The sequence below is a fragment of the Sardina pilchardus genome, chromosome 9 (assembly GCF_963854185.1).
Source record: "Sardina pilchardus chromosome 9, fSarPil1.1, whole genome shotgun sequence".
Lineage (NCBI taxonomy): Eukaryota > Metazoa > Chordata > Actinopteri > Clupeiformes > Clupeidae > Sardina > Sardina pilchardus.
In genome coordinates this window covers 30,240,785-30,265,579 of record NC_085002.1, presented here as the reverse complement: position 1 = coordinate 30,265,579, position 24,795 = coordinate 30,240,785, and the positions used below count along the sequence as shown (strand labels likewise).

Sequence of the window (24,795 nt, the reverse complement as noted above, 5' to 3'; positions counted from 1 at the left end):
CTGGTGACCATGACTACACAAATAGTCGCTGATTCGCCCAAAGATGTCAGCATTTCTGTGTGTTTTGTCCAATTGTCCTTGAATGCTTTCATCAGACCAAATTTCTAAAAGACACTCCACTTCTGAAGTGGACCAAAGTGAGCCTTTACCTTTACCCGCCATTACTTTAGATTCTTCAAATGAACAATGAAAAGAATTATTTGAACGTGTGATTGTTAATTGGAACGTTATAGTTTATTTCGTCATTAATGACGTCCTGTGCTTCCATGCGTACCGTACCAGAGTCCACCTCCTCAAAGGGCGTACTCACACTGGGCTATTCGTACCGTACCCGAGTACACTTTGCCCCTAAAGTCCGGTTTATTTGACCAGTGTGATCGCTTCGTTCCGTACTGGGGTACGGTACGCTAGTACGCTTCGAGGAGGTGGACTCTGGTACGGTACGCATGGAAGCACGATGTCATTAATGACGAAATAAACAATAACGTTCCAATTAACAATCACACGTTGCATAAAGATTCTAGAACACAGCAACTCAATCGTACCCAAGTACGGTTTGATATTATGCAGTGTGAGCGCAGACCAGGCAACCGTGCTCCAGTACGGTACGGGTGAAACGTACCTGGTGTGAGTGCGCCCAAAGCGTACTAGCGTACCGTACCCCAGTACAGAACGAAGCGATCACACTGGTCAAACGAACCGGACTTTAGGAGCCAAGCGTACTCAGGTACGGTACGAATTGCCTAGTGTGAGTACGCCCTAATTGCTGCCAAACAGTTAAGAGGATATGTAGTCTTCAGAGAGATTGTATGCTTATAGCCAGAGAAACTGACAGTTGATACAGGTGTAATCAATTTAACTGGCTAGTCTTAAGAGAGCCAGAGTGTATATGCTTGAAGCCTGAGACAGAGTAAATAATTTAAAAGTTGAATGTAGTCTAATTAACATATTACATATAACATATATTAACATATCCTGTTAACTGTTTCCTCTGTCCACAACTGTTTCAAAATAAAAGTCCTCACTGCAATAATACACTATTACATCATTTAACCATTGAAACTACTCAACTATTTAACTGTTCAACCATTCCAACTGTCAGTTATCATCAACTATGCCTCCAGTCAACTACACGAAAACTCCATGTACCTAGCAACCAACAAAGCAACCATTAAAATTAAGCGTTTATGACCGTTTCCATAGCAACCAACATGATTATACTGCAGTAACTTCTTGTTTCCTGACAGCAAAGATCCTTAAGGCGTAGCAAGATACGTCGTCGTAGTTCATGTCTATGGGCGCAAAACGGGGATCACTTCCTCTGCATAAAGAGGCGCGTCATTGCGTGTCACGGTGTGGACAGACTTCTACGACATATGTGTCGGAAGGTGTCGCACGTCTTCCCCTCGTTCGTCGTGAGTGGGCTTTTCGTTTGAATTGTCAGTTAGCAGTTCATAAGCAGTTTGTTTTTATTGTCTCAAGTGTTTCTCACAAATGAACCACCATGGTCCGTGTACGTCGCCGCCATTCGATTTCCGTTTTGAAATGGGAAATCAAAAATCGGAATACGATCGTTCTCCGATTTTCGTTTTGAAATCAGAAAACGAAAAACCAGAAACGAACTGTAATGCGTTTCTTGTTTCAGTAGTAAAAACTGGAAATGGGAATTAAATCCAATATCTGATTTTCTTTTATGAGTTTATGAATGAAAATAGGGAATAGGATTACTGGGCAGTTTTTTCATAACCGATTTTGCATTAATATCTCCCTTTTCAACCGGAAGGTCTGCTGGTTAGAACTTGAACGTTGTAGTCTTTTGCGGTAGCGGTTGCTATAGGCTAGGCTATTTATTCCAAGACTTCACTAGAAGTTGCACCAGTTGAATGTAAGTTTCATCTTAGCTTGGCACAAACAAGCCAATAGGCTGGGCACTCCTTACTCCACCAATTCAATTGGTTGTGCGTTTGTTTTCCACAGTTAACCGAGTGGGGGAAAAAAACACTGTGATTTGAAAGAGTTGACAGAAAGTCTGGGTCATCATGAAATTATTTCCATGTTTTAATCGAAGCCCCGTCTTGCACTGCAGCCTCACATTGCACCCGTCAAAGATGCAGCCAGCGCGCATTACGCACTCGTTTAGGTTCACAGTGGACAGCACTCTCTTTTAGCGGTTCGGTCCTAGCTTTCATAGCCTACTGGAGGCAGCAGGAGATCTAAAATCGTAGGCCTACTGCTCAAAATTAAGCGGAAGTAGCAGAGACCGTATGACAATCATTTAAAACGTGCAGTCATTTAACGAATAGCCTATTCATGGGTTTCATCAGGTCCCTTTTCACAGGTGTATAAAATCAAACACTTTGATTATGAATGGGTACTGCATGGTGCTTGATTATACACCTGTGGAAAGGGACTTGATGAAACCCATGAATAGCACGGGATATCGGTTGTCATATTATCAGCGATAAAAACAAAGCATGAACTCATGACCGTGTCCCATCACCTTACTTACATGATCACATTAACAACTGTTGTTAGCCACATACCAACAAGTTAAAACCTATAGCGACAGCTAAACGTAGGACCTTTCTGGTCAGGTTAATTATCCAGTCCAAAGTTATTTCCGTCATGCATTCTTCTCGATATGAGTGTATAAGCTAGTAATAGTCATCATTGCTATTCTTCTATACAGGTCTGACTAAATTCAAAGTTTCACTGGACCTTGCCCAAAACTTGCGGCACTGCTTTACCCTTACAAACTGTCATTTGCATTTTCTGACACCTATAAGAAAAACATTTGTAGATGAGTGGCCAACAAACTCTTCTGTGTCTCATCTCTTTCAATAACATGACACACAACTTTATTATCATAAGCTACATTCATTTGATTAAAAGGCTAGAATAGGTGCCTAAGCACACTGATGAGACTTTTTGTTCGTCACATTTTATTTTCAGTCGTCGACAGTTATGGGGGTAATCATAGACAGTAAATGGGTGTATTTTTTGGACAGTAGCCTCTGACTATCACTACACGGGCACGGCTGCTGCACGTAACATATTAATTTGCTAGCTGCCTGGTAGGCTACTATGGTGCGGCCAAAAGACGTCTCTTCTTTTCCGGGTCAAATAGAACGACAGGCTATAATGCAAAATCGGTAATGAAAAAACGGCGCGGCTGTTCCTATTTCCTATTTCCATTAATGAATTCCCATCTACAGCTGTACTGCTGAAACAAGAAACAGATAACAGTTCGTTTCTCGTTTTTCGTTTTCTGATTTCAAAACGAAAATCGGAGAACGAGTCGTTTTCCGATTTTCGATTTCCCATCTCAGAACGGAAATCGAATGGCGGCGACGTACACGGTCGGTCCGTGTATGCTTCGTTCATTTGATATTCAATCAAGAACAAAAAATCAAAAAATCGAAAAAATGACTTGTTATTTCATTATTTGTCAATGAATGTGATACGAAGAAGAAAATAACGCTGTGTTTTTCAGACTTTTGATTTCGTGGTCAGATCAAAAGTAGAACATTTAAAAAACGGACTCAAGGCTAACTGATTTTGATATTTATTTTTTTCCGATTGCTGTGACCTGGAAGTGTTGCCAATTTAGTGACTACCAGAAACTGCGCGACTTTGCGCAACTCAGTTTCATTGTTGAATCGTCAGAAAATCATCTCCCTTCTCGTGCCTGTTTTCTTGAACATTGCATTCGCCCAAATCGTTGCTCCATGATTATAGAAGTAGCCTAATGATTAGTCTGTAGTAGCCTAGGCTCTGAGGCCACGTTATTGCATGGAAGTAGGCTAGTGGGTTGACACACTGAGGACGGCTTGACGCCGAAGCGCGTTTGTTTTTTAGGCATGTTACTACAATAAAGAATAAAAAGATAACGAACTAGTGAGTGCGGTTCTTTTGCAAATTGTGTATAGCCTATGGTAAAGTTATATTCGGACTGGTCTGACAGGAAGTCAATAAATAGGCTAATTTCCGGGGTCACAGCAATCGGAAAAAGATAAATATCAAAATCAATTTGGTCCCCAAGTCATTTTTTCAAATGTTCTACTTTTGATCTGACCACGAAATCGAAAGTCTGAAAAACAAAGCGTTAATTGCTTCTTCGTATCACATTCATAAACACATAATGAAATAACAAGTCATTTTTGTATTTTTTGATTTTTGATTCTCAATTGAATATCAAATGAACGAAGCATACACGGACCACGGTCCCACCATTTTAGGCATGTATTTAACAGCATACAAAAATATTAATAGCCTACACAAACTATTCAAGCCATTTTGAAATCTTGTTTAATTTAAACTACTCAATGCAATCTCAAATCCTCACCAGAAACACCAACAGTCAATGTATTTCTCCAAATCCAAGTTTCGTTTATTTTATGGACAACTAGCTGGTCGTGGAAGAGTTCGTTTAAACATGAATTTGACTTGTATACGGAACCAAGTTTCATGGGCACTGTTGTACTACAATGACGAACCTACTACCTCGTGCTTTCATTGGACAGACGGCTCGCGTTCAACGGACTCATTTGCATAGAGCTGAGGATCGGCCAGCTTTTCTGTCGCGTGACAGGTTTTCAAATGCAGCGCTGCCTTCCCGGAATGCTTTGCGGGTCCGTTAAAGTCGCTTGACGTCACCCATAGGGAAATAGCGGGTTGCGACACGACAAAGTTAAGTGTCGGACAAATCTGGCCGTACCGTCAGACGTATTCATGGGTTTCATCAGGTCCCTTTCCACAGGTGTACAAAATCAAGCACTCGATTATCAATGCTTGATGATGTTCCAAAATAATCTTGCTGCTCTTTCAAGCCCTCTACATTTATTAGTTCTAATATGGAAGTAACACACACAAAGCATACATTTCAAGGAATTGAATAAAAACATCAATGGAATAATGGAAATATGTCGCTGCTCTCATTAAGTTGGGCTCCCTTGTAAAAGAGATTCAATTATCTCAATGGGTTATCACCTGGTAAAATAAAGGATAAATAAAAAATAAAAATAAAAAAAGTTACCCCAGCGCCATCTGATCGTTGTTAGCACAAATCAGGATTTGGTTCAGCTGGCTGGCTAATGTGTTGTCAAGGTATGAGTGTACGTAGCAACCGGCCAACATAAGCAGAATAAACAAGAGGGGCACATCTGATATAAAGTCGACGGGAATGCTCAAAAATGCTAAAAAGGTACCTGAAGTGGTCAGAAGGGGTTGAGGGTCATGAAACCGTGCCCAAAATTCCTAACTCTAGAGAATGGAGATTTTAGCATATAGTTGAAATTCTGATCTATGTCCATAGACTTCAATAGGGAGGGAAAGTAATCTCATCGCCATCTAACGGTTGCGTTCCTAGAGGCTAGCGGGAGGGGATGGGATTTTCTTTTAGAAAAAATACATCTCGGCCCATGATGGTAACTTAGTTAAATGCCCTCAATATGCTATGCATTTAGGTCAGCTCTATTGCTTCTAGTGGTCATACTTTATTTTTTAGGATCAGATTAATTGTTTTGAGTTTGTTTGTAACATGGTGATAACGAACTACAGTACTAGCTACAGTAGCATTTGACGTCACCAGTTTGGGCGCTTCATCTCCAACTGATCAAAACGGCAATTTGCTGAACTGGCTTTACATATTTTTGTAATAACAGAGAGCGATGTAAACCGCGTGGTAATTACCTTTATGTTGGGACAACTTGTTGTGCTCCTACTCACACAAGAGCTGGCAGTAAGTCTGATTGTCTACTAACTAACCAACTAGCTAACAGGCTAATAAACAAACGATGCTAGGCGAGTAACGTCGTGGAAGGGTGTCACGTCACTTGAAGTTGTAGTCCATTTATGAAATGAAACGAGCAATTACGGTTTTTTTTATTAAGGCGAAATAGGGTCTGATATTTTCACAGTTAGTAGATTATTACAGTATGAAGACTGAAAAATATTTTTGGTGGATAAGATCGCTGGAATAGCTGCGTAGTATTTTTTTGAAAAGTCGGTCTATGGGACTTAACATTGGAGCTGCTCTTCGATAGGAACGCAACCACTTGGGGCGCTGGTTTTCACTTTCCCTCCCTATGGAACAGTTGCTGCCTCTGCTCTGCATAAAGGGGGGTTTTGACCCCCCCTCTTGCGATTCGGGTTCCAGGAAGTGGCTTCTCATGAAGTATCTTGCTCCGCCCCTTAATGATCTTTGCTGACAGTGGCCACCATGGATACCCTAGCAACAAATGTTTCAAAATAAAAATCCTCACTAGCAAGTTAGCTAGTTAGCATGGTTAGCATAGTTAGCATTTTTAGCATAACTGCAAAAAAACATCAACTAAGTTAGCTAATCAACCTGGTTAGCATTGTTAGCAATTTTAGCATTGTTAGCATAGTTAGCATTTTTAGCATTATTGCTAGAAATCATCAGTTAAGTTAGCTAATCAACCTGGTTAGCATTTAGTTTAAGTTACCATTGTTACCATAGTTAGCATTGCTAGCATAGTTAGCATAACTGCTAGAAATCATTAGCTAAGTTATCTAATCAACCTGGTTAGCACTGTGAGCATAGTTAGCATAGTTAACATTTTTACCATTACTGCATGAAATCAGTAGCTAAGTTAACCAATCAACCGGGTTATCATTGTTACGATAGTTAACATTTTAACATGAATAGAAATCATTAGTTAAGTTAGAACTGGGAATGTTTCAGCTTTAAACTGTCTACCTTCACACTATCAACTCTCTGTAAACTATGCAACCACCATGTTTACCCTAGCTACACCTTAGTAACCATATCTACATTATCTATCTATTTTTAGTAGGCCCATATCCTTAACGTTAGCAGCTACAGTCGTGCGACTCAAAACAGCTAGTTAGCCTAGCTACATTGCTATCCACATTTTTATAAGACAACTAGCTAGATTGCTTATAAACTCTCTTTTGACATTAGTTCCGTGAGATATATACGTTTAACCACCTTATTTTGAATTCTTGAGTGTACCTGTTACGCACACACCAGGTTATATTGCTTGGAGAGATGCTATAAACAAACTAGCAAATGTCATTTAAAGTGAACTTGGAGCTAACGTAAGTTAGCTCAGTTTACCAAAGGCTAATCTATTTTTGCTTCCGGCACGGGTTTGATATTATTTTCTACTTTAAACTTACATCTCGCAGTTTTTGAAAGAGTCATTACTGTTGTGTCAAACATATGTGGATATGACAGAATTGCACGTCAAACTCCATTTCGAAGTTGCTGCCTGATGGTAATGGTAACGTTACGGTATAGAGCAGTTCATTACTCATGATGCTTATGTTTACATTCCTTTCCCAACCGATGGACCTTAAGCGAATGTGCTACATTGCCTTTTGTGCTTCTTTAACAGATACCTGGAGATAACAAAAGAGTGCTACTCTTCAGCCCGTGCAGACCCCATCTTCTAAACTCGAGAGACAAACTTAATTCTCCCACCCACACACATGACCACTGCGTTCCTCTCATGCTGGGCCCAGCGCCATGCCTGACCGGGATAGTGCCTACCTGGCAGGTGGCGGCGGAGGAGGCAGTGGCACAGGAGTGGGCTCAAGTATAGGCGAAGAGGCTGGTGCAGGTGCAGGCTTGGGAGGAGCAGAAGGCTGGGGGGGCATTGGAGGAGGTGTTGGAGGAGGTAGTTCAGGATCTTCAGCCATGGGTGGAGGAGGCGCTTTGGGAAATGGAAATGGCTGTGGGGGAGGGAGTGGTGGGGGGTTTGGCTCTGGTGCCGGCCTCGATGGTGTGTGCAGAGATTTTCTGCGGAATGTTTGCAAGAGAGGAAAGCGCTGTCGCTTCCGACACCCGGACTTCAACGAGGTGCCTGATTTGGGGGTACAGAAAAATGAGTTCATTTTCTGCCATGACCACCAAAACAAGGAATGTGTGCGCTCAAATTCCAGGTTCGTCCATGGCTCTAAGGAGGACGAGGACTACTATAAAAAGACTGGGGAACTCCCACTCAGGCTCAGGGGCAAGGTGGCTGCGGGACTTGGCTTGTCTCCAACTGACCTGCCTTTGAGTCGCGGGGAAGTGCCCATCTGCAGGGACTACCTTAAGGGTGAATGCCAGCGTGGCAACAAATGTAAGTTCCGCCACGTCAGGAAGGACTATGAATATGAACCGACGCGTGTCGGCGTTGGCGGCGTCATGGGTCCAGGCGGAGTGAGTGGAATGGTAAATGTGGGCGGGGTGGGAGTAGGAGGCACAGGCGGTGCCTGTGGGGGAATGTCGGGGTTGGTTAGCGCCACCGGTGCCAACATGATGGGAATGGGGTACTCCAACCTTGGGGGTTACAGGGATCAGGGCATGACGGGAGGAGGGGGCAGTGTGGGAGGAGGTGGCATAGGAGGGTGTCTCTCGATGGGGGCGTCTGGTCAAAGACGCTTTGAACGGGCATCTGTGTACGACCCCTTGTTCGAGAATGGCCTGTTTGAGGCGGGGCCTCTGGAGACTCCTATGGATCACGCAACGCTGCAGCTGAAGAGACGACGGCTGGAGGGGTTTCGCCTCGCTGATGGAGCCGGAGGCGGACACTATGAGCTGGGGGTGCAGGCCACCCTCCCAGTCCGCCCGCTGGAGTACAGGATCCTGGAAGAAGAGAATGCTCTCCTACGGAGAAGAGTTGAAGAGTTGAAGAAACAGGTTGGTAAACAGTTTAAACTTATTGTGAAATATAATAGCAACCTTATCTCAACTTGAGGGTAGATAGAAATACCCTTTTGTGTAAGGAATGCAAACAATGGTTGTGCCATAAGAATGTGAGCCAATTTAAGCTAGAAGATAGTGAAATTCCTTTCATTTCTTTTCTGCAGGTATCAAATCTTATCGCTACCAATGAGGTCCTTCTGGAGCAGAATGCACAGTTCCGGAGCCAAACCAAGGTCATGACTCTCTCGTCAACCCCGGCGCCCTCGGAGCAGAGTCTGGTGCCCCCTGTTGGATCAGTGAGCTCCTACAACCACGGCATCGCCCAGACGCACACCACTCTAAGCAGTGCCGGCCTGCAGCCCCGACCCGTCACCCAGCAGGACCTGGTGGCTCCCACCGGAGCTCCTACGGCCCCTCCGTCTAACAGTGCTCCGCCCCCTGCTCCCCACCTCAACCCCGACATCACCCCCCTGTCGGCAGCCCTGGCACAGACTATTGCTCAGGGGATGGCACCACCTGTTTCCATGGCGCCAGTGGCCGTGTCTGTGGCACCGGTCGCCGTGTCAATGGCTCAGGCGTTGCCAGGCATCACTATGAGTCACGCCACCACTCCGATGGTGTCTTATCCCATCGCCAGCCAGAGTATGAGGATCACAACGATACCACATTGAGCCACGTGACTCATTGCCATGTGGCGGTAGCCTGGTGCCCTAGATCCTTCACATATCCGTATATTAACCCTCACACTTGAGCCACAGCGCAACTTTATATTTTATCTTTTATCTTTTGTTGTCATATCATGCTAGTTGTTTTGAAAATGTGTGTATAAAGTGGCTCTATTTCTGATCTGACCGTTCAATGGCAGTTCAAAGGCTCGTCTATTTGGAGGACCTGGACGTTCGTCCTGATCTGCCTTTATAGATGATGGCTTTAGAAATGGTGTGAACACCTTTTATGTCTTGACGTGTGAACTTGTGAATATGTGTATGCCAAAGGAACTTCTGAAACGTTGGCATTGAAATACATGTTGGCAAATGTCAAAAAAGTATTTGACAAGGATGGATCTTTGTTAATACAAACACATTGCCCTGGACAAGATGAGTAATAATAAGCAAACAGACAACAGACTTTATGCTACCAGGAGACCCTGAGTTTCACATTTGTTATTAACTCTTTTCTGGTTGGCTGTGAGTTTGTTGTTTTACATAAAATGAACAGTCTCAAACATGGCGTCCATCACTTTTTCTGATATGGTTTTGGCTATGCCAGAAGACATTAAAACCCTCTCCTCTTACAATACAATAATTCTAGATGTGTATGCCTTCAGGAACCTCCTAACAATGTGAATTTACGCCAAGCATTTCAATTGTGAATCAATTTCAACACCTTTAGGAACCTGCGAGTACCTAGCCTGGCACGCCCTCCCAGTGACGCAACGCCTTCAGGCTTTTGCTGCTGGTCTGGTCAACTGCTCATTGAGTAGGATTTCTGAGTTCCCGAAATCTGCGGAACTGCCCCCTTTGGTCGAGAACCAATCAACTTTGAGCAGCTCCAACGGCTCTGGGTAGAGGCGTGTTCAAGGCAGCGGAAAGAGTGTTGTTATTGGTTTAAACTCGGCAATCCGCTTTCTGACATCTACCAGTAGCAAACCGAGGCACTTAAAGGAGGCGGGTCAACCAGCGCTGGCAAGAAACCGTGCTAGCACAGGCTGTTGGTCAGACTAAAGTCTCGCAGAGCCTTTGAAAGTCGATGATAATCAGGCTAGCGAGTACCCTACTTCGGGGACAAATTTGTTGAAGAACCAGAGTGAATCTGGATTTAATCATTGGAAAGAGGTATATTTATCTCAAATTTGGTTACCTAAACTTGTTTGTCAATCTGTATAAGACTGGGCCTATATACGATTACACCAGACAAGTTTGTCTAAGGTTGACTGTATTTTGTTAGTTTATAGTCCCGTCTCCGTTGCCTATTTGCAGCCATGCGATGACATTTTCTTGCTTACATCTGTCACTGTCCGTCTGCTTAAAAAAAGGTGGAGACTGCTGGGTCCCTGTATCATTCTCTGAAGTGCGCCCTTTCCCGTTCTGCATCCTACGCCCACCCACTGGAAAATTGCCATTGCATTATTCTTGTTCTTACTGCAGTGGCATATCCTGCATCTGTCTAGCCAGTTTAGAACTTGCCGATAACTGGGCGTGTGTCATACAGTGAGGTAGGCAACGACCAGTTGGATCGAAAATCTCCGAAAAGCGTAGCGGGGTATGAGGTAAATGTCACGAAATAAAACGGCATACTTTCGTGTTGACTCAACTGGCATGCCACGCAGAATTGAGAATTGGCACCGAGTGAGGCATTTTAGCTGAAACCAATTTCAGAACATGCGTCGAAACGGGAAACACTATTGAAGGTCTGGATCACCGTTACTTTGGTAAACTATTTTCAGTCAGAACGTTTCAAGGCCGTGAACTTGCTAAATTCGCCAGCCGCCACGATGCAGAATGCAGGGCAAGATGGATCCAAAGGCACCGACAAGGCGAACACGGCCCAGCCCGGAGAAGATGCAACCGAAAGCCAACTAGAGACACAAACAACACCAGGAATAAGCGCAACGGCTGTCCTCTGGACCTTTGGGAAATGTCTGAGTGCTCTTCTGCCAGTTTACTTAGCAGGGTATTATAGAATAAGCACCAGTTTGGTGGCGTTTGGGCTTATGGTCTATTCCGGTTGGAAGCATACACGCGAAGCTAAAGAGACACGACTGAGATCTGCTATTCAGTTATTGAGCAATGAGCAGGAATACACATCAACCAAAGTATTTAAAAGCAAACGGGACCTGCCTGCATGGGTAAGGACAAAAATAGCTACCTCAAAGCAATTCTTCACACTTTCTTGGTTTGTGTGAACAGTAAACACATGAACTAAAACACTCATGTACACAGCTCTAACTTCTTGAGGATAGCTAGGCTGGCCTATGATTAAGGAAACGTTATCACAATAGCCTATGTAATGTCCAAATTATGACGGTTTCATTTTTGTACTGTAATTGTAATACTGTCAGTTTTAAAAATCTATTCAGTCATCCATACACTGCAGAATCGATCACAGCAGTTGACCTCTTCATACAGTTTACAAAAAGGCAAATAGGGTTCCCGAATGGCAAACAAAACAAAGACCAAACTGTCAGTGAACAATAGCCTATGAGCCCAGATATGTTTTAGATTGTATTTTAATACATTTGTCTGTGTGTAGGTTTTGGAACACATTTCACATAGCCACCCCTATCTTGCTTGCAATGGTTTATTGACATTCCCCCTAGCAAGTTTGTGTGACTTTTAGACTTTACATTCCCAGTTGCTCCTATATTTGGCAATTCTAGATAACTTCTGTCTGGGGGAGATGAGATGACATGGGTGGGGCCAGTGTAATACACTGAGTGTATCACACTGAAAGAGAGGATGGGACAATTCCATTTATAAATAAACTGAACAGTCGTTGTTGAAGTAGACTGGAGAACTATGTATTTGGTGGTACACCTGTTATTTAGGATAACTAACTCTTTATAGATGTGCAAGACCAGGAAAATGAATAAGCATATGTTGCCCAAGTTCAGTGTTTTCATTCTGAAGAAAAGACTGCAGACATTGACGTTTGACATATTGACATTTGTATCTATTGCAGGTCAACTTCCCAGACGTTGAGAAAGTGGAGTGGCTGAATAAGGTACTTTTGTTCACCATTACACATCTTTGAAGTCATTGCACCACAACATTTTGCCACAATGAAATGTCTTGCACAACTTTAATCAAAACAATGGACTCAGTTTAGAGACAGAGGCAGATACATTCAGCCTTATTCAGCCATAAAACTGTAGCTTCACTTGTAGAAAATGTGACCTTTGAAACATCCGCATATAAAAAGAACTATACGCCCCACAGTGATGTTGGAGCCCTCTTCTTCAACTTGAAACAGGTCCAGAATACTTTACCTAGACTCCACCCAAACCACCCTGCACCAAACCCCACCTTAATCTAAAGGATCTCAAGTTTCTCAGATGATTATATCCTGGAACATAATTTGGCCTGAGGCTGCTGGAGAACTGTGCTGCCCAACAAAGCCAGCTCTTGACGATTCAAATATGAACATGTGCGCACACAAGGTCCCACCCCACACACGCACACACAAAAATCTAACATGGTGCAGCTGCTGTGTTGATAGACCGACGGCCATGGGACGGCTGTTTACACATAAATGGCTAGCAACGGGTGTGATATGCACCAGTGTAACCATGTGTCCCCCCCATCCATGGCCTCTGTGCCTGTGCTTTAATCCCCTCCACAGAAGAGAGTTGGGGGGTGCTACAGCCAGAGCACTAGCCTCTTTTGTTAGCATTTTCACTAGTGCTGGCTGAGTCACAGGAAGGAGGAGGAGGAGGAGGAAGTGGATACCCCGAAAACCAATCGAATGCTAGCATTTATTCTCCCCCCTTCACATTGCTCAGACCTCAGGCTCTTAGTCTAAGAATAGAGTTAAGTAAGCCAGACTGAATTTATGGTGTAACTTCAGGCACCCACAACATTTTTCTGGCAAACCAGTGATTTGAGAGTTTGATTTCAAAAAGTAAAGTAAAAGTAAAGTAGTATTTTTCTGTGATGCTTTTTTTTAATACAGAAGGACCATGTGTCTGTTACTGATTCACTTGTGACTAGCTGTGCCACATGTTTTCCATCTGAGTAGTTAGGGTATGCCACACAACAGTGCGTCTTCTTCCTGACTACTGCTTCTGCTTCACTGAAAACCACAAAATCTTAAACAACAAAGTGTTCCCTTGACAACGTCGTAAACACTGTAAATGCAGTGGGTACTCCTGTATAGAAGTGGCTTGCGTGTGTCTGGACACAAGAACACAAGAACGCAGTCATCGATGCATACATAAATGTGTTTATTTTAGGCCTTGTGCTCCATGGCTGTTGACTTTGATCTGTTCATGCAGCACCTTCTGCCTCTCATTGGCACCTGATGGTAGCAAGATGTTATGACATTTTTTAATGATCAGTTTGATACTGAATGTGTTTGGGTACTGGGTAGATTCCTGCATGGTGCAAAGTAGTGAAGACAGTTAAATACACGTTGGTTCACTTGTAGCTGATTGACATAAAAGTTTAATGACTAAATTACTAAATTAAAAGATTGTTGTTGTGTGCGTGTGTGTGCGTGTGTGTATGTGTGCAGGTTCGTGTGTGTATGTGTGTGTACATGTTCGTGTGTGTGTGTGTGTGTGTGTATTTGACTGATTTGACCTCTCCTACTCTTCACATCTCTCAGGTGCTGCAGCAGGCATGGCCTTTCATTGGTCAGTATCTGGAGAAGCTGTTGATAGAAACAATTGCTCCTGCCATACGCGGATCCAACAACCACCTGCAGACGTTCAACTTCACCAAGATCGACATGGGAGACAAGGTGCAACTTTGAAGCACACTTTGTTCTCTTTTGTTTGAAGTCTCAAAACAAAATGTCACCATATGCTTTCTATTCAATTAATCATTTTCCATTTTGCTGTCTGTGTGTGTCACAGTCTATGAAGGTTGTAGGGGTGAAGGCTCACACAGAAAACGACAAAGGTCAAGTTCTACTGGATGTTTACATCAGGTGATTTTAAAGCGATTTCTATCATTATCATAACATCATGTCATGTCCGACATGTACAGAGCAGTAAAAAAAGACACACAGAATTGTGTATACCCTGCATCCGTACCATAGTGTTTCCTTAGTGCACTGATATATCCATATTTCCTGTCCCTATCCCAGCTACGTTGGCAATGTTGAGATTGATGTGGAGGTGAAAAGGTATTTCTGCAAAGCAGGTGTGAAGGGAATCCAGGTAGGTTGATTTGCATCCCTATTTGCATTGTCAGTGAGTTCAGTTGGTGTGTCCAGATAGACTAGGAGCTGGCCATCTAGGCTTTGCTTTGTGTTGTTTTGCCTCATGCATTGTTCTTCCTAGAGTGAGTAACACTCACTGAGATGAACATGAAACAATGGATGAGTGAGATGTCTGTGGGCTAGTAGGGATAATTCTTGTTGTTGCGGCCACTTCTGGTTTGAAAACCAACGCATTGGACAACTGAAGTGAATTATAAAATTACACCATTCAGTTTGGACATTTCTCTAGAGCAAGCTGGTAGTTTTTAATGGAACTAACTCATTTCAGTTGTCGCCAACTTTAGACTGTAATGCTTTTGCTGATCTGTCTATCTCAGAATAGTTCAATACATATTCAGGAACAAATACAACCACATGGTTTTGTTTTCACCAAATAACACTTCAATTAACCTGTTTATTTATTTATTTTTTTACTGCCTTTCATCGCAGCTACATGGAATGATGCGAGTCATTTTGGAGCCTCTGATTGGAGATGTGCCAATCGTGGGCGCCGTTACCATGTTCTTCATCCGCAGGCCTGTGAGTCGGTTGTCCTACTATTTGCCCGTCCAAATCACTCACTCATCCCCGTCCTTTAGAATTCTAATTTATCCATCCGTCCACCTTGCACTTGTGGCTTTTAGTTTGTGTGGAGCTAAGCTGAGAGGTATACAGCCTGGCTGGCGGTGGTTTTGTCTGAGTAGTTCTTTGGCATGATTATATATATATATCCATTAAGATTCCCCATAGGCTTCTGTTTTTTTGCCAAGACTCACTCAAGGGTCTTCTCTCTTCCCCTCTTGTGATCCTGCAGAAATTGGATATCAACTGGACTGGGATGACCAATTTGCTGGACATTCCTGGGCTGAAGTGAGTGAATCAGATCACTGATGTGATCCAGCTTCAGGGTTTATGCTTACTGCTTTTGAATCATTTTTGGATGATATGGGGGGCTAGCTTCACACAGGTAGTGTACCTGGGTCCTTAATTCAGGTCAAAGACTGTTTATTTACTTTGTTTGTTTGTTTGATAAAAGTATGTGTATGTTTTTGTTTGTGTTTTGTTTGCCACCCTTAGTGTGATGTCAGACTCCATGATCATGGATATCATCGCCTCCTTTCTGGTTCTGCCCAATCGACTGACTGTCCCTCTAATTCCTAATCTGCATGTTGCCCAGCTCCGCAGTCCTTTGCCCAGGGTAAAGACACACACACACACACACACACACACACACACAAACATACAGCACACACAATATCTATTCAGCAAGGGATCTTTTGCTGACACTTGCTTCTCACTCTTACATTGATTTTACAAAATTTCTTCAGTTATGAGGTAAATACATGGAGGCAGTTCATACGATATTCATATGGTTTTGTTTCTTTTAACTTGCATAAAACACTGTCCTGCGGCTTATACACAGTGCGGCTAATACACAGGAAATGACTGTAGTTGTTGGCATACTATGCAGTTTGCACCAAGGCAGGCGGGTGTTTTAGCACGCACTAGTTGCACTCTTCAGACTACCTCACCCAACTACTGTTTCTCCTGCCTCTGGGTATGACCACACAGGAAAGGCAGGCATGCTCTCACACACGCACTCTCACACCAGCGCACGCACGGACTCACACACACACACACACACACACACACATCAAACAGACCTTTGTTACTCACTTCTAACTTTCTTTCTCTCTCTCTCTCTCTCTCTCTCTCTCTCTCTCTCTCTCTCTCTCTCTCTCTAAGGGAGTTGTGCGTATCCACCTGTTGGAGGCTGCTGACCTGGCGGCTAAAGATAACTTCATAAAGGGGATGATAGCAGGCATGTCTGACCCTTATGCCCTGCTAAGAGTGGGCCCTCAGTCCTTCACGTCCCACCACGTGGACAACACCGTCTGCCCCAAGTGGGGCGAGATGTATGAGGTGAGGCTGGGCATGACGTCAGAGGCCAGGCAGCTTATCTAATGTGGTGGTGGTGGTGACACACAGACATTGCCTAAGTTCTTCTGATGTTGAGAGATGTTGGAGTCTGTCCACTCAGACTCTGCTTACTGTTTTCGCATGGTTGTGTGGTGTGCTGTTGTAGTCAAATCATTCATACTGTATAATTGTGATAATGTGTCATTGTGTGCATTCAAATGAGGACGTTTTTGTCTTTTTTTCTTTCTTCAAAGGCATGACTTTTAAAAAATGTTACCATGTCTCATTTTAGCATATGGCCATTTTTGTGTCCATCTGTATGCGTGTGTGTGTGTCTGTGTGTACATGGGTCTGTGTATTTGTGTGTATGTGCATGTGTGCCTGCTCGTGACTGTGCCAGGTTATTGTCCATGAAGTGCCTGGTCAGGAGTTGGAAGTGGAGGTGTATGATAAAGACACCGACCAGGACGACTTCCTGGGAAGGTAGAGTCTCCGTGCCTGTTCTGTGTTCTCACTCATTGCCAACCCTGATTCGTTTACGCTCTGTGGGAATCTTCTGCACCTTTTCATTCTCCTCTCCTGTCCTCTCCTCTCCTCGCCTCGCCTCTCCTCGCCTCGCCTCGCCTCGCCTGGCCCCATCACCGTTTCTCCCCAGGACCAAGATCGATTTGGGCATCGTGAAGAAATCTAAAGTTGTGGATGAAGTGAGTGTGCTGTATCTGTGTATCCCATCTAAGATGAATAATGGTCATAATGCAGCCCTCTGTTATGTTCCGCAGGCTATTAAACACACGTATTAGTCTGTACACACTGACAACAAAGTTTGTTGCGATGACTTTCGGAATAGTCTTGTTTGATGCAAATTTGGAATGTGAAAAAACTTTACTTGGTGTTCATGGGGTTTAACACATGAATTGCAGTGTATATGCCCATCCAGTACATGCGTGTTACATTTGTGTGGGTTTGTGTTCCTTAGTGGTTCCCTCTGAAGGACACTAAGACAGGCCGTGTCCATCTCAGGCTGGAGTGGCTAACTCTGGTGAACAACACAGAACAGCTGGACGAGGTAAGAAAGGCTACGCTCTCCTATAAAGAGGCTGTGAAGTGTGGATACACCCTAGGACCATATTTGTTCATGACAAAAAAAATCAAGTGAACAATACGAGTAGATAAAATGATTCTTTGCATTCATTTCAGCTTTATTTATATAGTGCCATAGCATAACAATACATCTCAAGTCTAGTTTGAACATCTGCTTTGATGAAAAAATGTGCAGAACTTTTTTGATATTTGTACTGGTGGTTACCTGAGTCAACTGTTCTTTTTAAAGTGGACTTAACTGTTTTTCGTCTCCTCAGGTTATCAAGAGGAATTCTACAGTGACCAGTAAAACTGCGGACCCTCCCTCGGCGGCCATCTTGGCTGTGTATTTGGACAAAGCTGAAGCCCTGCCTGTGAGTGAGCTCTCCTCGTCCTTCTCTCTCAGCCAGCACTGCCTTGTTTCCTCTCTCTCCACAGTCATGGCCACAAGGGAGAAGTTGTGTGTCATAGCAGATCTAGACTCTGACTTGTCCCCCGCTCGTGGTCTTGCCATGACGAGAAGTATTTGAAAAACTGGTCCCAGATCTGTAGTGGCTTGTGATCTGGTCAAAAGAATTCCATCTTGGCAGAGTTTCAGGTCGTTATGGTTTAGGCTATTGTGTGGTGGCATTCTGAGTTTTAATATGTTTTCCTGATTTATGCAATACTCAGCCTTGGCCAGCTCTGTCTGTGTTGTTTCTGCTTTGAATTTCAGGAAGTGTTACTCCCATTTATTGATGGAGGGGTGTTATGCAAGACAAACAGCAGCTAGTTAGATTTGGGTTTTGCTGACAAGCTTTAGCCTTTAAGCTCTTGAGGGTGCGACTCAAAACCACTTATTCTACATTTCATAATGATGTGAAAATGGTGTCTACATACAAACAGTGCATGTTTTCTATCCAAGAGGAACATTGTCCATTATGGTTATGGTAATGGTTATAAGATTTAGCTGACACTTTTGTCCAAAGCACACTAACTTCCTATACTAACGGCTTCACGCTTCATGTTTCAGTTCTACTGACACTTGAATACAATGAATAGTATTCAATTGTGTTTGTAATTCAGATTCCTTTTATGATAAACCACTCTACGCTACTGTCAAGTGTGTGGATATGTATCATTATTTATGCTATCTAAAAGTGATTTGTATTTGATTAACTTGATATTTACTTTGTAAAATGTACAGTAGGAAAAAACTGCCTGCGGTGGCTCCAAAGTGAAGCTGTAAATGTGTTGTTGTTACTGCAGATGAAGAAGGGCAACAAGGAGCCCAGTCCCATGGTGCAACTCTCCGTGCAGGACCTCACCAGGGAGAGCAGGGTACGCTATGCTATGCTACACACAGGGCATGAGTTTACACAACAGTGTGCTTGACTTCAACATGATGTCATCTGAGGAATAACAAGGTCCTAGGGCGCTGGAAAATTCAGAATTATTTTTATTTTATTTTATATTATAAATAATGCATTTTAGATGGGTTTATGAATGTTTAAATGAATATTTCATATGGACCTTGTTAGTTCTCCATTGCTTAACCTTTTTGAAGTATCTTGTTGTGAAATCTGAAATCTGTAGAAATGCCCTAAATTGATGTACAGTACTTTCCCAGTTGTAATTTCTTCTCCTTCTAAATTTCTCAATGGCACAGACCGCCTGGACCACAGTGAACCCACAGTGGGAAGATGCATTCTCTTTCTTCATTCAGGACCCTCACAAACAGGACATAGACATACAGGTAGACTTCACTAAACCCATGTACAGTATGTAAGCTGCAAGTGTCAATGGGGTTGATATACAATCACAGCTAAACTAGCTGTTTGCTTTTTAATTAAATATTAAAGTGATACTATTGCATATGCTATTGCAATAGAACAATATTCTCCTACTCATATGGAATGAAATATATGGAATCCACATTAGTTTGAGTAAGACTAGTTTGAGGCAATACCATTGAGTTCCAAAATGACACCTGTTTCATTATATTTGACTAAAAATGCTTCTTGTGTCTGTGTGTCAGGTGAAGGATAATGACCGTGTCCAGTCCCTGGGCAGTCTGACCATCCCCTTGTCCCGCCTTCTGGCCCGTTCGGACCTGAGTCTGGACCAGTGGTTCCAGCTGGACCACTCTACACCAGCCAGCCGCATCTACATCAACGCCGTACTCCGAGTGAGTCCTTGCAATGGCAGATCCAAACCAGTCTGATGGAGAGGACACTTATCAACCTTTACCTTTGATCATTATGTTCAAAAGGTCATAGAAGGAGACATTTTGGACATTTTGTGCTGGATGTGCTATATTATTGTTTTTGCACTTGAGTTGCGATTGCATGCGTGTCTAAGCACCTTTCGCCCTGTCCCTCTTTGGCCAGGTCCTGTGGATAGATGAGGCGTATCTTCAGACACCTCTCAGCTCCACTGACGCCACAGGCACCAGAGCAGCGACGCGACCCAAGCAGACCACACCGGATGCCAACTTTGCCACTGAGGTAATGCCATTATCCATTGGCTTGCTAGCAACACATTTCCCTTTGCAATCCATTTGTAGTCATAAAGGGAATACATATAGAAATAAAACAGTGTGAAATATCACCATTAATCAAAATGAAGAAGACGCAAAGGTGTGGATTCGTATTTATTAGTTCTATTCTATTCTAGCAATTGTTCTTCAATCTAATATCATTGTTATTGTCACAAAAGGCTGGCTGGTCAGAATTCAGAGTATTGTGCACTTCATAATATTTTCCCATAGGGGGTGCTACGGATCCATTTGGTGGGGGCTCAGAAGCTGGTCGCCAAGGACAAAGTGATGGGGTTTGTTAAGGGGAAAAGTGACCCGTATGTCAAAATCAGCATCGGAGGCAAGACTTTCAAGAGTGACGTGATCAAAGAAAACCTGAATCCCAACTGGAATGAGATGTATGAGGTATGCCACTGTGTTATTAGTGATTTGGAAGTGGCACAGCGCTCCCCTGTTGCTAACAAGTGTAATGACAAGTTGCATCATTGAAGGAAGTGAAGTTTTAGCACTGCTGTTAACTCAAAAGTACCTACAATAGAAGTTCACTCAACACACAAGGTCAACTGTACTGAAGATTAATTCAATGCTCGCAAAAGCGCTATACTATGAGTTATGGGTAACCCATCCATAGGCTAATGAAATGCACCGACTGAATTAGTTTTCATATGGTCAGATTTTAAGCAGCAAGGTATTTCTGAACAGCCTTGTTTTCGAATACCAGGTGGTTTTGACCCAACTACCTGGACAGGAGCTCATCTTAGAGGTGTTCGACAAGGATATGGATCAGGATGACTTCATGGGCAGGTACTACATTAAGGAAATCTCCTGATTTGCTATTTTTGTAGAATATCATATAAAGTCTTAGCACAAAAACGTGCCAGAGTCATTGACATTATGTGAAAGGTTATTTTTGTTGACACAGTTAGTAATAGTTTGTATCCTAAGGATATGTTCCCTTTTGCATTCAGGCTGAAGATCAAACTAAGTGACCTCATCAGTGCACAACATACAGATGAGGTAAACAATCTTTTTGTTGTTTTGTTGGTGAGAGAAGCCTGTTATGTCACAAAATGAATGGTATGGGTTCAGAAACCTATCCCCAGCTCATCCCTTTTGTTCTGACAGTGGTACACGCTGAATGACGTGAAGTCTGGCCGTATTCACCTGGTCATGGAGTGGCTGGCCATGGAGTCCGAATCAGATCATTTGGAACAGGTGAGAGCACCTTCTATTTCTCACTGCAACTGCTAATCGGTATCTCTCAGAAACCACGCGCCATCGCCGTGGCTTGGATCTTGTCCCATCACATAGCTGCAAAAGTCATGCTGAAAGCATAGCGCCTGATCCAAGAGTAATGTAAACAGTCTGGCATTGTCTGTCCTATTTACGCCATAACAATATCGTGTGCATCATGTGCTGGTAGGTGCTGCACCATCAGGCCCTGCAGGCGTTCAAGAACAAGGCCGTCCCTTCTGCCGCGCTGCTCTTCCTCTATCTGGAGCGGGGTCACGACCTGCCAGTGAGTGCCCACGCCCTCAGGCTCTCCGCATACAGAAAGAGAACCCATTATGCCCACTTTCAATGTTTAGCGTTTTATTTTCGGGGGTTTACTTACTGTAATATATTTATATACTTGAATGTTCCAATATTGCATTATTTTTTTTTTGTACATCTCTGTTGACCTTCGGTCTGAAATACTCTGTTAGAGCTCCTGTGTCTTTATTGCCTTTCTAGCAGATAAGGAGGCAGCATGTTTAAGAATTTAGTAGGATGCACAGTTTACAGTTGGAATCTATTGAAAGTATTTGTATCTCTGTGCCCATATTTCAGCATAAGAAGAGTGGTAAAGAACCAAAGGCTGCAGCCGAGATTGTTGTTGGAGGAACGTCCTACAAAACCAAGGTGTGTTTTTTTTACTGGTGAGGGGATGTTTGCTGTATGTGACAAAAAATGTTTTAGCATAGAAACTGCGTATCATCGCTTAGAGAGCCTTTAATTAAGAACAGGGCCACGTCTGTGTTTGAATAACACTAATGAGTGCTCGACTCTTGCTGCTTGTTTTGTAAAGGTCTGTGAAAGGTCCGCGTCTCCTCAGTGGGATGAAACCTTTTACTTCCTGGTTCGCGACCCCAATGAGGACATGCTTCAGATGAAGGTAAGTTGCGAGAGTAAGGTGTATGTATGTGGAGAGCCTTCTACTTAACTTTCTGTTTTCGTTTCCATCACACGGCCCTCCAATAATGCTTCATTTAGCCTGACGTGGATACTAAGTCTACAGACATGGGTTCGTTTTCCCCTGGCAAATCAAATTGTCAGCTATTTTGAGCCAAATTGAGTTTGTGTCACAATTATGTGTACCGCTGAAGATGCATATCAGAAGCATTGACATTTTAATAGAGATGACATTTCCAGAGCTCCTTGATGTGGGGTGCTCTGTGATACTCAGTATCGTGATGCCGTCATTACCAAATGTTATGCCATTTATTAGTCCGGGAAATTGCCTCAGCAGAAAACGCATTACCCAGCGCTGTTGTCTCGGACTGTTTTCCGTTTGAGATTTCCATAACGGAAGTCAACACCGTTCGTCTTCTCACTCCGACATTAGTGTATTCTTAAAAGAAAACTTGTATTTACCACAGACTACTCTTGCTATTGAGATCTAGCGAATTATTGAGCCATTTCACATTGCACAGTGTACATTACCAAGCAGTTTGATACAGGGGTTTTGTTGCTTTCCTCTCCACAATTAATATCAAAAAGCAACAATTTATTCAGGCACCCCTTTAGTTCTAATACAACAGTGTTTTTCCAGCTGTCGAGCAACTGGGAGCAGGCTGGGCTGGGCTCACTGGTGCTGCCCGTCAGAGAGCTGCTGTCTGAACCGGAGCTGATCCTGGACCAGTGGCTGAGCCTGGAGGGATCACCTGCCAGCCAGCTTCTGCTGAGAGCAGAGCTCAAGGTTGGGTACTGTTCCTCACACACACACACACACACACACACACACACACACACACACACACACACACACACACACACACACACACACACATACACACACACACACACAGCTCATAAATGTTTATACGTTTATTTCTTTCACGGGCCATGTGCAAAATGCATTTGCATCACAGAAAGAGAAGAGGCGCCTTGTACCTAAGATGTATGATCTAGCCACTAGCTAATTTCCATCTCCATGCTTTGTGCTGCTTTTCACACATTATACACTAACAACACAATCGTATAAGGTCACAAAGTCCATATTTCCTGTGTTGTGTTTGATACATTTTAGCATAATGGAGTCACTGTTTGACACAAACATCGATGCTCAGTTGTCAACACAGGTTGTTTCCCCCCAGTTGCATCAGCGCCTTCGTTCTCAGTCTGACAGCAGGCACCTAATTTAGCTGCACCTTACCAAATCACAAAGGCTCAGAGTAAATGAACATGACTTTATATTTGGTTCCAGATTCTGAGTCCCAAAATGGCCATAAGTGATGTGGACCAGAAAGAACCACCGAAAGCTTCCAAGAGCTTTATTCCTGAGAAAAAGCCAGAAGTGGACACTCTTCGAGGGTGAGGAAGAGATTTTTGTGCACACCTGGTTTCACATTGAAGAGAAGATTTCAACGGGCGAAAAACCCACCAAATGTAGATGTGCAGAAGTCTATTTATAACAGAACAATATCATTTGTAAAGGCTCAACTGTAGCAAACATTTTAACCATTTTACTCCTTCATTAACACAGAACACATTTTACTGGGTTTATGTTCATGGAGAGTACTTGCAATGCAGTGGTGTAGTCTCTGTGATACACAGCACTACGCAGTATAGGCCTACCCACTTAAAAAGCATCATACCCATTTAAAATAGGCAAGGATAGATATTAACATTTGGGGTTGATCACAGTATACTCACTACAGCTGACTAGACTACACCACAGTTTACCCACTACAGCTAGCTAGACTACACCTCTGTATCAATCCCAGTCTCCACCGCCATCATCAACATTGTATTGTTGTAGCTCTGGAGACGCTGAACCCACTCCTCCAGCTGTGGCAGTGCCTGAAGAGCTGTCTGCCACCGAGCTCATCTCTGAAGGGGTCGTCGAGGCCAGCCCTGCAGTTGACCTTCGACCCCAACAGGCGACCCCTGGCCCCAGCTTTGGGCGTGAGGTGAGTAGGAAGAAGGAAGCGTGCCAGATGCTTTGATTGATGAATCTGATTTGGACAAGAAGCAGTGGGCCACTAAGCCGCTCACTGATCTCCTTTGCAGGGGGTGCTGCGTATTCACCTGCTGGAGGCCCAGAACCTGGTGGCCAAAGACAAGGTGCTGGGGCTGGGCAAGGGCAACAGTGACCCGTACGTCAAGATCCACGTTGGAGACACAGTCTTGAAGAGTCAAGTTATCAAGAAGAACCTGAACCCTACCTGGAATGAGATGTATGAGGTAACTTGTGTGTCTGTGTGTGTGTGAGAGAGAGAGTGTGTGTGTGTGTGTGTGTGTGTGTGTGTGTGTGCGTGCGTGCGTGCGTGTGTGTGTGTGTGTGTGTGTGTGTGTGTGTGTGTGTGTGTGTGTGTGTGTGTGTACTGTAGTCAAGTTATCAAGAAGAACCTGAACCCTACCTGGAATGAGATGTATGAGGTAACTTGTGTGTCTGTGTGTGTGTGAGAGAGTGTGT

The 24,795-nt window shown here is 43.5% G+C and overlaps 2 protein-coding genes across 2 annotated transcripts in view; both read left to right on the top strand.

The window, feature by feature from the left end:
* The first annotated feature begins 7,333 nt into the window (after positions 1–7,333).
* On the top strand, positions 7,334–9,902 carry zc3h10 (zinc finger CCCH-type containing 10). Its single transcript, XM_062544669.1, has 2 exons — positions 7,334–8,671; positions 8,842–9,902. Exons 1-2 carry the CDS (start codon positions 7,514–7,516, stop codon positions 9,346–9,348), a joined length of 1,665 nt encoding a protein of 554 aa, XP_062400653.1. The 5' UTR covers positions 7,334–7,513; the 3' UTR covers positions 9,349–9,902.
* A 936-nt stretch (positions 9,903–10,838) lies between these two features.
* Positions 10,839–24,795, top strand: part of esyt1b (extended synaptotagmin-like protein 1b) — a 25,548-nt gene continuing 11,591 nt past the window's right edge. Inside the window, exons 1-28 of the mRNA XM_062544668.1 lie at positions 10,839–11,525; positions 12,359–12,400; positions 14,003–14,137; positions 14,253–14,326; positions 14,486–14,558; positions 15,050–15,139; positions 15,414–15,469; positions 15,677–15,797; positions 16,346–16,522; positions 16,920–17,002; positions 17,175–17,223; positions 17,496–17,585; positions 17,878–17,973; positions 18,848–18,919; positions 19,248–19,334; positions 19,617–19,766; positions 19,969–20,085; positions 20,349–20,522; positions 20,839–20,921; positions 21,086–21,134; positions 21,243–21,332; positions 21,541–21,636; positions 21,948–22,019; positions 22,186–22,272; positions 22,930–23,076; positions 23,584–23,690; positions 24,139–24,289; positions 24,390–24,563. Coding sequence (XP_062400652.1) covers positions 11,172–11,525; positions 12,359–12,400; positions 14,003–14,137; positions 14,253–14,326; positions 14,486–14,558; positions 15,050–15,139; positions 15,414–15,469; positions 15,677–15,797; positions 16,346–16,522; positions 16,920–17,002; positions 17,175–17,223; positions 17,496–17,585; positions 17,878–17,973; positions 18,848–18,919; positions 19,248–19,334; positions 19,617–19,766; positions 19,969–20,085; positions 20,349–20,522; positions 20,839–20,921; positions 21,086–21,134; positions 21,243–21,332; positions 21,541–21,636; positions 21,948–22,019; positions 22,186–22,272; positions 22,930–23,076; positions 23,584–23,690; positions 24,139–24,289; positions 24,390–24,563 — 3,096 coding nt within the window. The 5' untranslated portion in view covers positions 10,839–11,171. The remainder of the gene's footprint in view (positions 11,526–12,358; positions 12,401–14,002; positions 14,138–14,252; positions 14,327–14,485; positions 14,559–15,049; positions 15,140–15,413; positions 15,470–15,676; positions 15,798–16,345; positions 16,523–16,919; positions 17,003–17,174; positions 17,224–17,495; positions 17,586–17,877; positions 17,974–18,847; positions 18,920–19,247; positions 19,335–19,616; positions 19,767–19,968; positions 20,086–20,348; positions 20,523–20,838; positions 20,922–21,085; positions 21,135–21,242; positions 21,333–21,540; positions 21,637–21,947; positions 22,020–22,185; positions 22,273–22,929; positions 23,077–23,583; positions 23,691–24,138; positions 24,290–24,389; positions 24,564–24,795) is intronic.